Source organism: Balaenoptera borealis, assembly GCF_965194805.1.
Source record: "Balaenoptera borealis genome assembly, chromosome: 3".
In the NCBI taxonomy this organism is placed as follows: Eukaryota; Metazoa; Chordata; class Mammalia; order Artiodactyla; family Balaenopteridae; genus Balaenoptera; species Balaenoptera borealis.
The window spans coordinates 93,441,050-93,453,975 of record NC_138866.1 but is presented as its reverse complement, the minus strand read 5'-3'; the positions used below and the strand labels follow the sequence as shown (position 1 = coordinate 93,453,975).

Here is a 12,926-nt window from a genome sequence, read left to right as displayed (position 1 = left end):
CTGATAATCAAAAAAAAAATTCTGGCCATTCAAAAATATCCAACCAAATTAATTTCTGAAGCAAAGTAAGAGTCTACAAAGAGTAGCTTGTACTGGGCAAACTCTCTAGAGGTGAAAATTTCCTTGCTCGTGCTACCTCAAGTAATAGGAAATGGCCAGACCTCAGAGTTGGTGTCGAAGGTGGGGCCACCACCCCAAGAAGAACACATGAGTGCAAATGGGGAAACTGAGGCAAGACCAAAGCACATTGGTTTATACAGTCTGTGGGACAGATCCAAGGGAGAAACTGGGGGTCAGTGAATAAGCAGGGACCCAGGGTATGCTGAATGCCGGGTTACAAACAAGACTCATCCCCCTCCTCATCTTGTGGGGGGAAAGGGAATTGGTCAGGACAGGCTCAGGCATTAGCAGGGAAGTGCGGGATATGTTCAAGGCATGCAGGATGACAAGCTGAAGGTCCTCAGGACTGGCATCTGAAGAGGGCTGGGGCACGCAGCCCTGACTTATTTAAACTCACACATTGAGTTCATGAACAGCCAGGACAAAAATCCAGGTGTCTTCACTCCAACATGCCAGAAATTACCCAACACTTAGTGGTCCAGAGGCAAAGCCAAGAAGAAGATGTGCGTTCCAGGAACACCAGGGCATGCTGACCCAAAGTTCCCTAGAGGATAATTCTGGGGACAAGGGCCTGAGGCCAAGCCAGAGAGTCAAAACCTCCAACTATCACAGCACAGCATCCAGGCTGGCAGGAAGGAGACAGGCCTTGTGCTAGGGGAAGGCAGTGGGAGGAGCCCACACATCAGGGATGGAGCTGCAGCAAACAGAGAGCCAGAGAAATTAAGGCAGGAAGCAGGGAGAGACTGAAATGGGATGGACTGGGAAAACCCATCACTGTTTTGATACATAGTCAAGGCTCTCCTGTGCATAGGGAACAGAGAAGGATGGTAAAGACACAAGCTCTCAGATGAAGAAGAGTGATGGTTGAGGGAGCCTGAGCTCTGGCTTGGGTGTAGGGAGATTTGGGCAATGCTGGAGAAGTGCTGCTGCAGCAATCAAGATACGGGTGAAGAGCTGGGAGGAGGGAGACTGTGGATTTGGAAAGGAAAGGGTAAAATCAAGAAACTTGTATAAGAAATAGCATTAGAATTTGATAGAACGGTGAACGCCAAAGTGGAAGTAAGACCCAAAAAAATCACAGAATATGAAGGCTACAAGTCTGGGGAACTGGGAGGCTGTTGGCACCTTGGGTAACTATGGAGATTTTGGAACGATGTGATTATTTGGAACTGAGAGTTAGCATTGCTCTGACCCACCCTCCACTCTATCTAGGAGAGGAGAACATGATGCAGTTCAGATCCTGGTGTCCAAGGCTGCCCTCTTTCCTCTGGGCCACTCCCCATTCCTGCTAACTCTTGCAGCACTATCACCTGGACTAAGGAAGGAGGCGGGTGTCCCCCACACTTGTTTTCTGGGACAGAAATCCAATAGTTGATCCTTGGACTTATCAACTTCATCAAGAGAAATGAAAGTGTGAGCTACAGGAATGTGAAGGGTGAACTGAGTTCTTGGATTCTTAAGTATGTGACTTGACAAAATCCACGTTGGAAGAAAGTAACACAAAATTTGGAAGGATAGAAGAATATAATTAAGCCAACTGGAAATATGGTGTCAATGTGTCTGTCTGGGCGTAGGATTAGTTCATTTGAACAAGGTCATTGTGACTCAAATATTATATTGTAATGACGTTATCCTGAAAGAGCTTCAATAAATCTAACCACTCATGAATGTCTAGATAACACAAATTTGGAAAGAGTTAAACACCAGCTAAGATTGATACCAACAGCCAAAAGAGAAAATTGTTGAAACACTGGAAATTCCCATGGGATGATACGTGTTAATGGTTTGACCTAAAATAAATGTTATATTCTTGGCTATGGGAGGATTTCCCATCTATGCCATAGTGTTTGAGGTGTTAAGATGATCACATCCACAATCAAGAGGCCAGGGAAGTAATCTGGATAGTCCCAGGAGTCCTGCCAAGAGATGACATTAATTTATGGCTTTCCTCAGAGAATGATCAAAGGTTTATAGCAACCAGGAATCAGATCCAGTGTTTGAAAGATTCCTCCCTTGGAAGTGTTGATGGCTTCAATTGGGCAGATTGGCTTTGAACACAAAAGAGAGGGACCAATTAAAGGACAATGCCAAGAGAAGACTTGGTGGGAAAGAAAATGTTGGCTTGAGAAGAGAGAAGAATGGAAAGTCTGAAAATCCAGAAAAGAAGGGGAGCGGAGGAGAAAGGAGGGAAAGGGAGGGAACTGAAGGAAGTTGTTGATGAGATAAAGAAATTAAAAAGAGGGGTTGGTCAAGTCCTGCTTTTGATAATTCCATTCCAAGTGGAGATGGGCTACTAAAACTCCTGGTAAGCAGGAGTTGAAAAGAGGGGAAAGATCGGCATTGGGGGAGAGATTTGGGAACCGAAGGCAGAAGCAGATGGAAAACCGGATGTAGTGAAGGAGAGTAAACAGTAAACTCATACTGCCATGCTCCCATAAAGGATCACGGGAGCTCCTTTATGGGAGCATGGCGGTATGATAAGTATCCTGAACTCACGCCTGAGACCTGGGTTCTAGCCCCACTTCTGCCCCTAATGTTGGGCAAGCCACTCCATCTTTCTGAACCTGTTTCTTTGTATCTAAAGTGATGGGATTAGTGACCTCGAGCATTCCTTCCCTTTTCTACAGCCCTTGATTCAACACAGACATTATGAAATCAGAGACTTACATAAATGGAATATTCCAGATTGGAGCATGTATTTAGCTTTTCTAAGTAAAAAATGCTTTGAAGGGAGGAAAAAAAGGTTCCAGTAACACTTGGCGAGCAGTATTTGTTCTGTAAAATAACTAGCGAGTAAGCATTATTGAACTAGGTTGTCACACAATCATAAGAGAATTTTAAAAAAAAAAGATTTAGGAGACTCAATTTTCCGTCCTATAGATCAAAAGAGTCATTAATATAATCCACGAGTGGATAGTTAATAAAGATATATGCAGGACGAGAGAGCCAACATGAAATGAAAAGAGTGCTGATCTCGGGTCAGGAGCCTTGAGTTCTAATCCCAACTCTGAAAATATATAATTTTCAAAAGAGTAACACAGGGAACCAACTACAGAGGTGACAGAAAAGCTGAGAAGCCAGAGGACAGTAAGGAAACCTAGATATTAGCAACAGCAGGAAGCCACTGTCACCCTGGGCTGGAGGGACACAAGGGAGGAGGTGCTGTTACTGGAACCCAGAAGCAGTGGTCACCTGATGGAAGCTGGAACTACAGTGGGTCCATCTGGAAGGAGTTGGAGCCATGGAGGAGATGCAGCCACTATCACAGAACTGAGGAATAGAGGGTTGAAGAGAATATCCTGGCTCTCCCTTGCCCTGCCCTCCAATCTTCTGCCAGTACCTCACATTGGCTGGATCCAGCTGGCACCTAGCTTACAGGATGGCAAACGCAGCCTGCAAGGGTCAGCCCTTCCTCCATACAAAGCAGAGAAAGGGCACAGATGGATCTGAGGACCAGCAGGCCGAGACTGGCCCTAGATCCAAATTCTGCTTTCTTATAACATCTGTCTATCAGTTCTGTATCAGCCTTGATTCACACATTTGAGGACATCCATCTGGTCATGTCTTGTTTACTTTCTTTCCCAAGCCTGACACTCAAACCTCCTTATACAGAATATTCTCCAAACCTCCTTCACTGTTCTGGTTCCCCTCCTCTGGGAGCTCCCTGGTATGTCTCCTTAAAATGTGGCACCAGATGTTCACAAGACCCCTGGTGTCCATAATACCAGCTCAAATACGGAGGACTATTCCTGCCCTTCTTGTAGCAATGCAGCTGTTATTCTCTGTGGACTCGTGGAATTCACGGACAGTCAAGACCCATATACCTTTTCCATGTGATTCCAAGTCTTCCCTGACCTGTCCTAGCAGGGCAGCTACACATTTGATAAGCACAACCAAATTCATCCTCTAAAGCACTGATTTAAAAAAAGCAAAAAAAAAAAAAACAAACAAAAAACAGAATAGACCAGAGCCAAGACAGAGCTCTGTGTCACTCCACTGGAGACCTCCCTCCAAGTTAACTCAGAACCATGAATCAAGGCTCACTGGGTAGGGCTGTTCAACCAGTTCTAGATCTACCTAACAGCAAGGGAATTATGTTAAGACTTCAAATTCTTTTTTTTTCTTTTTTTAACATCTTTATTGGAGTATAACTGCTTTACAATGGTGTGTTAGTTTCTGCTGTATAACAAAGTGAATCAGCTATATGTATACCTATATCCCCATAACCCCTCCCTCTTGCGCCTCCCTCCCACCCTCCCTAACCCACCCCTCTAGGTGGACACTGATCTCCCTGTGCTATGCAGCTGCTTCCCACTAGCTATCTATTATTACGTTTGGTAGTGTATATATGTCAATGCTACTCTTTCACTTCATCCCAGCTTACCCTTCCCCCTCCCCGTGACCTCAAGTCCATTCTCTATGTAAGACGTCATCAAATTCTTTACTTAAATCACAACATGTAATATCTGTGGCAGTCAGTTCCCTTCACTTTGCACCTGAAGCACAGAGGATGCTTAACTAATACTTGCTGCCTCGAAGTTGAATAAAATTATCTTGATTTATACACCTAATGACCCTGTTTAAAGAAAGTTAACATGGTCATTTTAATGGGACATGATAATGTTGGTTGCTGGTGATCACCGCTTTCTTCTTTAAACGTTTATAAACCTGTTTGTTTCAGACTTTTGCTAGAGAGTGGCAAAAAGGCCATCAATCTGTTATTGCTGAAATCCACTCCTTTCTTACTTTTGAAAACTGGAGCAATATTGCCCCTATCCAGTCTTTGAGTACTCTCTTATCTTCCTAAACTGTAAGGACTCTGGTTGCTGCTTGAGCCTCATGGGTCTTGAGTCCCTCTTCTCCCCAGTAGGAATAAATTGACCGTTTCCACGCCACAGAGCTGTGTAAGGATCCAGGAAGATGGGAAGACATAGCACACAGCTAAAACAGTCACTTAGGGTGCCCACATACGAGCCCTGTGGATGGTTTTAAGAACAGCTCCAATACAGCACAGTCACGTCCTGCAGCCCCCAGAGTGAAGGCCACAGGGGGCCCAAGACACCATATGCGGCAATCGGGGAGACTCCCAGCGGTGCTGAACCTATGATCCTGGTCCTGTTTGTAAGACAATTTGAAAGGCTTACAAACAACCCCATAGGAGGCTGAGCCAAAGCACAACAGAGATTGGGCCCATGGAGTTTTCCTCTTTCTCCCTCTTTCTCTTCCTCTTCCTTCTTTCTCAATTTCCCTCTCCCTCTGAATCAGTGCTTTACAGTCACTATCACTGCATTCACTGCTCAGGAAGCTGTCCTGTAGGCAGCCCATGAGGGCAGAAGCTAAAAGCTTGGGAGAACAGCCTGATGCCCACATTGCCAGCCTCTCCCACCCCTACCTCCCACAGGTGTCTGGATGTGGATGGGCCTCTGCAGAGGACATACTGCCCACAAAGAAATGCAGAAGGATGTTTTCCATTTCTCTCCTCAACCTATAGGAACGCCCTCTGGGCTCAAGCAATGCTTGATAAATTCAAGAATGAATTCAACTAACCCCCCCTCTGCCGAGAGGGATCATGCTCGTTAAAATTCTTGATAACCTTAATGTCTCAGCATAGATATAGCAATTATTTTGTTAGCTATAATCTTCTGTCTTGTTTCTTTCTCCCAAGAATGAAGGAGACTGCTGAAGGTTCACAAACATTGATTAAAGATGTGTGCAGGGCTTCCCTGGTGGCACAGTGGTTAAGAATCCACCTACCAATGCAAGGGACACGGGTTCAAGCCCTGGTCCGGGAAGATCCTACATGCCGCGGAGCAACTAAGCCCGTGCGCCACAACTACTGAGCCTGCGCCCTAGAGCCCGCAAGCCACAACTACTGAACCCGCGCACCACAACTACTGAGCCTGCGCTCTAGAGCCCGTGCTCCAGAACAAGAGAAGCCACTGCAATGAGAAGCCCGCGCACCGCAATGAAGAGTAGCCCCCGCTCACCACAACTAGAGAGGGCCCACAGCAATGAAGAACCAACGCAGCCAAAAATAAATTAAAAAAAAAAAAAAAAGATGTGTGCAAAGATTTGGACATGAGGATGTTCACTGATGCTGTCTATTTTACCAGAAAATTGGAAACAACCGGTATGCCCAACAATAGAGGACTGCTGAAATACCTTACGGTACACCCATACAAGAGAATACTGTGCACCTATTAAAAATCATATTGTCAGAGAGTAGATGGAATGATGTTCACCATCGTTAAAAGGAAAAACAATTTACAAAAGCAGAATACTGTACACACAAACAAGGAAATTTTTCAAAAGATGTTAATAGTTATTGCAACTGGTAGAATTATGAATGGATTTTTAAATTTTCTTCTTTCTTTGCTTATAAGTTTTTCCATTTTTTTCTACAGTGATGTGCATTGCTTTTGAAATAAGGTGGGGGGCAATAAAACTTATTTTTGCTAGCCAGGAGAAAAAAAATAGGAAAAGCCCCCTCTTTCAAGGCTGTCTCCCAGCATCTTGTTCTGCCAGATGGATATGAAGCCAGCTCAGACTCCCCTGTCCAGCTTGCCTAGAGCCCCATGGAGGTCACCTTGGCTCTGGGCAGAAGCTTCCTTGGCGCCAATACCCACCTTAAGACAAGTTATTAAAAATGGGGCTATCCTGGCCAAGATCTCATTCCAAAGTACCAAGGGCCACTTCAGCCCAGAAACACACCAGTTCCAGAACCCTGTGGGTTTTTGAAGTAGAACCACAGCCCTGGTTTGTGAGAGGAACCTCCCTCCCTCCCTTCTCCCGGCTGCCTGCCGAAGGTTACAGACAGCTCCCTTTCCATCCCACAAGAGGAGACAGGCAGATGAGTCATAGCACTGGCTTGGATCAAAGGAGTATTATTGTGTTAGCAGAAATGGATCTATTTTATGATCTGTTTCTTGACGCCTTACAAATAAATATGCTTTTCCCACCAGACAGACAATTTCCTTAAAAAGCCACTGATTTCATTAGCTGAAGCTAAGAAATGACCAATAAGAGTTAGAAATTTTTGTGTCTGAAGAGTAGCCAGGCTGAAAAGATGTAGTGGAAACACTGAGGAAAGCGGTTTATAACCCTCAGACTCTAGATTCAAGTCTGCAAAGCGATGCCATTCTTCTAAAAATACACAGAGGAACTACGGAAGTCCTTTCCTGTTTTCTAAGAGCTTTCTCTTTCTTTCTTTCTTTTAAAGAAATATACTAGGATTGGTTTGTAAAGGAGATTCACCACCTCAGATTTCACTGTTTTCGTGGAGGTGACAGCCGTAGGATACTATTTTAAGGGCTTCCTTCTCTTATACAGATTTTTCCACACTGGGAGGACAGATAAGGTACGTTCCACTAATGTTCTTCATTAAACACACGTGCGTGCCAGCAGTCATTTCCCTTTGTCTTGCTATCCCATGACAACAGATTGCATATCATAGGAAATTGGAATGGAAATCTTATTTAGTTTGGATCTCTCTTCTCCATTGTTTAATTCCACATTCAATTTTTCATTCTACGTCTGCCTCCTTTTGCAGAAATATTCTATGACTGAACACAGGGACAGACAAATGAATAGGTGCTGTTTATTAAAGACTCACCTCATAGACCTTTCAGGAGCACTTTGATTAGCCCTCCCCCTCCCTCTGCCCCCAGAATTTCATCTCTGGTCTAAAGTGTACTTCGTACTCAGTAAAGATCTGATGACTGATGGGCATATCTGTATTGTGAACTGCACTCCCAGTACTTTGTTTACTGTTGATCAAGTTCCAGTAGTGAGCTTCCCTGTTTTCTCTGAGATACACAGATGTCTCAGTGGTATTTCTGTCTTCAACCCAGACCACCTGTCCATTAAAACAAACACACGAACAAACAAAAACAAAAAACACTTCCAGCAAGTGCCGGGAAAGGAGGTCTAAGGGAACAGAGAAAGTTTTACATTTCCTGTTGTTGAATCTAGGCAACAACTTCTTAGAGGAAGCTGGATGACTTTTCAATCCAATATGCTCTGTTCTCTGACGCTATCATCGTTGTTTTTCCTCAAGACTACAAAGCTATGATGCCAAACTTTTTAAATGATCCCAGCTATTTTTCGAGTGTCAACTTTTATCCAAATGTTGCCGCTACTTTTTTCTTTTCACTTAGAAATGTGATTTTAAAATATTTTGTTTTTCTAAATGGGACCCATTAGATCTAAGAACGTTCTTTCCATTTATCAAACATCAACAGTGTGCCAGGCATTGGGTACTAGATTCCACACTCATTATTTCATTCACTTCCTTACCACCACCCTATGAAGGAGATGCCATCACCTGAGGAAACTGAGGGAGGTTAAGCCATTTGCCCAAGATCACACTTCTAGCGTGGGGTTCTTCTCACCCTTCCAATCCATCCAACTTTTACCAGCTAAAGTCCATGAGTTTGGCCATGCAAAAAACGTTTTCTGAGAACACAAAGGAGAGCTGTATGTGCACTCTGAGAAGCCCATACCTTCACCAAAGGAGGTAGACTTCAGGTAGCCAAGAGGCCAAACACACTTGTGACACTATAGCCTAGCGGTCAGTAGCAGGTCCGGACATCAGACTAGATTTCAAGGCCCAACTCACCCACATACTGGACCTGAGACCACAAGAAAGTTACCTACTCTGAGACAGCTTCCACATCTCAAAATGGAGATAACAATATAGGTTAAATTCTACGAAACTGCCAACTTTCAACCATTTTTGACCACCAAAAAAGCATTTTCAAATCATTCGACCTAAATTCCTCACTAGGTCGTTGTAGAGATTAAATGAGTGCACAGAGGAAACAATAAACGGCGCTTTTTGGTAGACTTTTCCCAATTTCATTTTGCGCAGGTCAATAAAGTGTGTTTGTATTCTCTGCCCACAATTTGTATGTTGAGAAGCCGGGCTAAGGTTATGTAAGTGTTGGAGCTGATAATTCAGGGAGAAAATAAGACTGCGTGGATAATCACGAATTAACAACAAAGGATCCCCTCAGGCCTTACTGCTCCGTGCATTTCCCCCCTAGTTTAGTCTCTTAATTACTAAATAAATATACAGCCGCTTCTCTCTCTCTCTCTTTTTTTTTTTAAGAAAGTGGAAGGAGGGGATATTGAGGAAGCTTAGCACTCTGTGTTAAAGACAAAGTAAAGGTTTTAAAATCCGTTCTTACCCCTGAGTCGGGGCCGGGAAGTGGCCTGGCTCCTTGACTGGCAGCAGGGCGGTCCTGCGTGGCACGCCAGCGAGGGCTCCCTGTCCTGGAACCTGCTCCACAGCGGCTTGCCCAACCTGCCCGCCCCCGCCCGCGCCGGGAGAAGAATCACCAGCGTCAGCGTTGCCTCCGCGCGTCGTTTACTTCCTCGCTAGGTGCCAGGCCCTGCTCTCGGCCCCTCACACGCATAATTTATATACTCCCCTCACAACCTCCCGGACAAAAGGGAACTCTGTCCCCATTTTCCAGGTGAGGAAACAGGTACAGAGAAGTTAAGTCACTCGGCCAAGGTCTCCGAACTGTGGAGTTACACTCGAACCCGGGCAGCCCCAGCACGCCCACTCTGAACCTCCCCTTTTCCTACTTGGGTAGAGGCGCTTTTTCACTTAAGACTTCTCCAAACTTGGCCACCTCCAAGGGAAGGGGCTCAGCCTCGCCGACTCGCACGACCTCCCCCGGCTCCACAAGTCCAGGGCTCCGGGCGCCCGATGGGGGCGCGGGTGGAGGAGCGGCACCGCCCCCCGGGTATTTAACCCCAGGCTGGAGCCCGCGGGGCGCCGGACGCTCCTGCTCCTCCCCACTCGCGCCTCCCCGCCCTCGTCCCCGCGCTCTCCCGGCGCGCCCCACCCTCCGCCCCGCGCTCGCCTGGCAAGCAGGCACCGGCCGGCGGGCTCGGGGAGCGGGGAACGGGGTGCGGGCGGCGCTAGCCTCTGCCGAGCGGCCCCCTGGCCGCGGCCGCCGCGCCTTGCCCGGCCAGAGTGCGACGCGGCAGCCTGAGTCCGGACGCCGGCCGGTCCCGTGCGCTCCGCGGACGGGCGGGCGGCTGTGGACGCCCGGCCGGCAGCATGGATTCGGATTCCGGCGAGCAGAGCGAGGGCGAGCCCGGGACCGCCGCAGGTGCGAGGGGTCGCAGCAGCCCAGCCGGGAAGGCTGGGGCAGAGAGGAGGGGAGGCCGGGGCGGGAAATCGCGCGTATTTTCTCGGAGCGGCCGGGCGGGAGGCCGATCCCCAGCAGCCCGATCCCTTCCGGGCCGGGACTGGGATGGCTCTGCGCTGTGAGTTTGCTTTGGGGCTTTCTCCCCATTGCACTCGGGCGCTGGAGGGAGAGTAGGTGCATTTGCGGGTGGCTCTCGGCGCTGCGGGACTCCGGCAGCAGGCTCCGGTCGCCGGGCTGGTGGGGGTGGGGCAGGGTTCGGGTAATCCGCGTCCTGTACTTTGCTGCAGCGAGGGTTGCTGCATATCTGCTTTTGGAAAAAACTTTCCGAGCGCCGGCCGGGTCCTCGAACCCTGGGCGCCAGTGACGCTGCGGAACAGGTGACCCGCTCCGAGGGCCTGACACAACGCTCTGGGAAGGAAAGGCCCCCGCGGGTGGGCGGGCAGGAGTCAAACCACAGCTCGTGGTTGCGGTTCCCGAAGCTGCTAGATGAGCCGATGCAGAAGCGTTGGCCCATCGCTGCCCTGCATGCGTGGAGGAGGTCCCCACGGAGGGTCCGGGAAGACAGACGCGGCGGCGGCGCGCGGGGTCCCGGCTTCGCCTTTAAGGGGCGCCGCCAGCTTTTCACAATCGATAGTTATCGAAGCGACGGGTGGATGCTTACTTAGGAAATAATGAATGTCCTCCCCCGCCTCTCCCTGATACTGAGCAACAGGAGGAAGCCACCCACAGCCTTGGGTCGACTTACCGCGGGCTCTGCCCCCCTCCACCAGCCCGCTCTGCCCGCCGCCTGCAGGTCCACGGGCGGGAGACCTATGGCCCTCCCACGTGACCGTGGCTCCCCGCGCCCGCGTGGCCCTGCAGGCTAGCCCTGGCCAGCAGACCTGTGACCTGAGAGCTGGGACCCTCCTGGTACAGACCTGAGGGCCCGGACTAGTCCCCAATCTGCCCAGTGTCAGACCAGTGTCCTGAGGGGGGGGACCGGGTGACCGCAGGCACCATCAGCCCAGGCGTGGGTGTAGGAAGGCAGGCTCAGGAACCAGGCGGGACAGCGCCAGGAGCTGTACCAAGGGCCCTACGTATATTATTCTCCTTTATCCTCACAGCATCTAGCCAGGTGGTTATTTCCGTTTTACAAAGGTTCAGAAAGGCTAAGTGGTTTACCCACGAATCAGAGCCAGGGAGTAGCCAAGGGCGGAATGACTCCCTTTTTACTGCATCATACCCCTCAGCCTCTCACAGGGCGGCTGTGGTCAACACCTACAGCTGGGTGGGAAGAGATGAGGATGGAGGAAAAGAAAGATGGCATCGTCAAGATGCCTGTGTGTGAGGATTCCTGTGTGTGTGCAAGGGCCACCTGCTTTGTGTAGGTATGTGTGGACACAATTAATAAACATGAGCCCTTCTCGAACCTGTATGTTCCTGTGACTGTGAAGCACCAAGATTTTGTTTCACAGGTGGCTTGTGGATCTCTTCACATCATTTAAAAGTTCCAGTGGGTGTTTTGTGTCTATCTATCTCTAGAGCTCAAAAGGAGGGGGAGTGAGTACATTGACACTGACACTTTACTCTCTCAAAATCCGAGGAACTAACATGCGCTCCCTGCTCTCACCCTCAGATCTTTTATGCCGGTTGATGGAGAAGGGGAGGAGGATAAGGAGGCTTTGAGAAAGAGGAGGGGAGGGGAAGCGGGGGGTGGCAGGAGACACTCAGAAGAGTTGGTACTTGGATGAAAGGGGAGGGAAGGTGTTCTTAAGGGTCCAGTTGCTTCTCCCCACAGCCTGCCCAGCAAGGAGTATCCCAGAGTGTTCATGTGTGTTTGTGTCAGAAGACCTCTGCACAACTAACAGCAGTCATGACTACTGAGGTCAGATGGGTCTGATGAAGAATAGGGCAGCCAGCTCTCTGACCTGTCACCATTTGTTTGTACCTTACTGTTTTCTACAGTCATTTCTTCTTCCTCTGTGTGCTTGAATCTCAAGTTGAACATTTATTTGAATGTCACAAGCCATTCTGCTAAATGGCATTCAGTCTCCCTCATTATTTTCAGTCTTAAAGTATTCTTCGTGACAAAGCTTCAAAACTAGTTGCTAATTCATCGCCTTGCTATGGCTGCATCCTATCAAATGGAAACTCCTGTTGCAGCTTCAGATACTGGTTAAATTATCCATAGGAGTTGACCATTGTTCCTGTAAGTAACAGGACAGTCATCTGTGGACCTGTATCTGTGCAAGCTGGATGGGTTTGTAACTGAGAAGCACAGCAGAGGAAGTGGGATCTCTTGGAGTATTCATGTGTGTGTCTGTGTGTACCTACCTCACAGGGAGATAAGATGAAGGGCTGCTTCCTCCTCAGTGCCCTCCCCTTCCTGAAGTTGTGAAAAAGCCCTGCCATAAGACAGACCTTATTAAGGTCCTGAGCCTGGACTCTGGAATCAGAAAGACCCAGGTCTCAATCTCTACCTGTTGGGCAAGTTACTTAACATCTCTAAACCTCAGGTTCCCCCTCTGTAAAATGGGGATAACAATAGTACAAGGGGGGGGTGTGAGGATTAAATAACACATGAAAAGTATTCCTCCTGGTAATCATTCAATAAATGGCAGCTGCTATTTTTATCACCTGATTGGATTATGTTGTAAGAATACT

At 48.1% G+C, this 12,926-nt stretch overlaps 2 protein-coding genes across 2 annotated transcripts in view; one reads left to right on the top strand and one right to left on the bottom strand.

The window, feature by feature from the left end:
• Positions 1–12,926, bottom strand: part of AP4E1 (adaptor related protein complex 4 subunit epsilon 1) — a 151,374-nt gene that overhangs the window by 6,212 nt on the left and 132,236 nt on the right. The window lies entirely within an intron of this gene.
• Positions 10,107–12,926, top strand: part of TNFAIP8L3 (TNF alpha induced protein 8 like 3) — a 40,513-nt gene continuing 37,693 nt past the window's right edge. Inside the window, exon 1 of the mRNA XM_082387981.1 lies at positions 10,107–10,244. Within this exon, the coding sequence (XP_082244107.1) occupies positions 10,193–10,244 (52 nt within the window). The 5' untranslated portion in view covers positions 10,107–10,192. The remainder of the gene's footprint in view (positions 10,245–12,926) is intronic.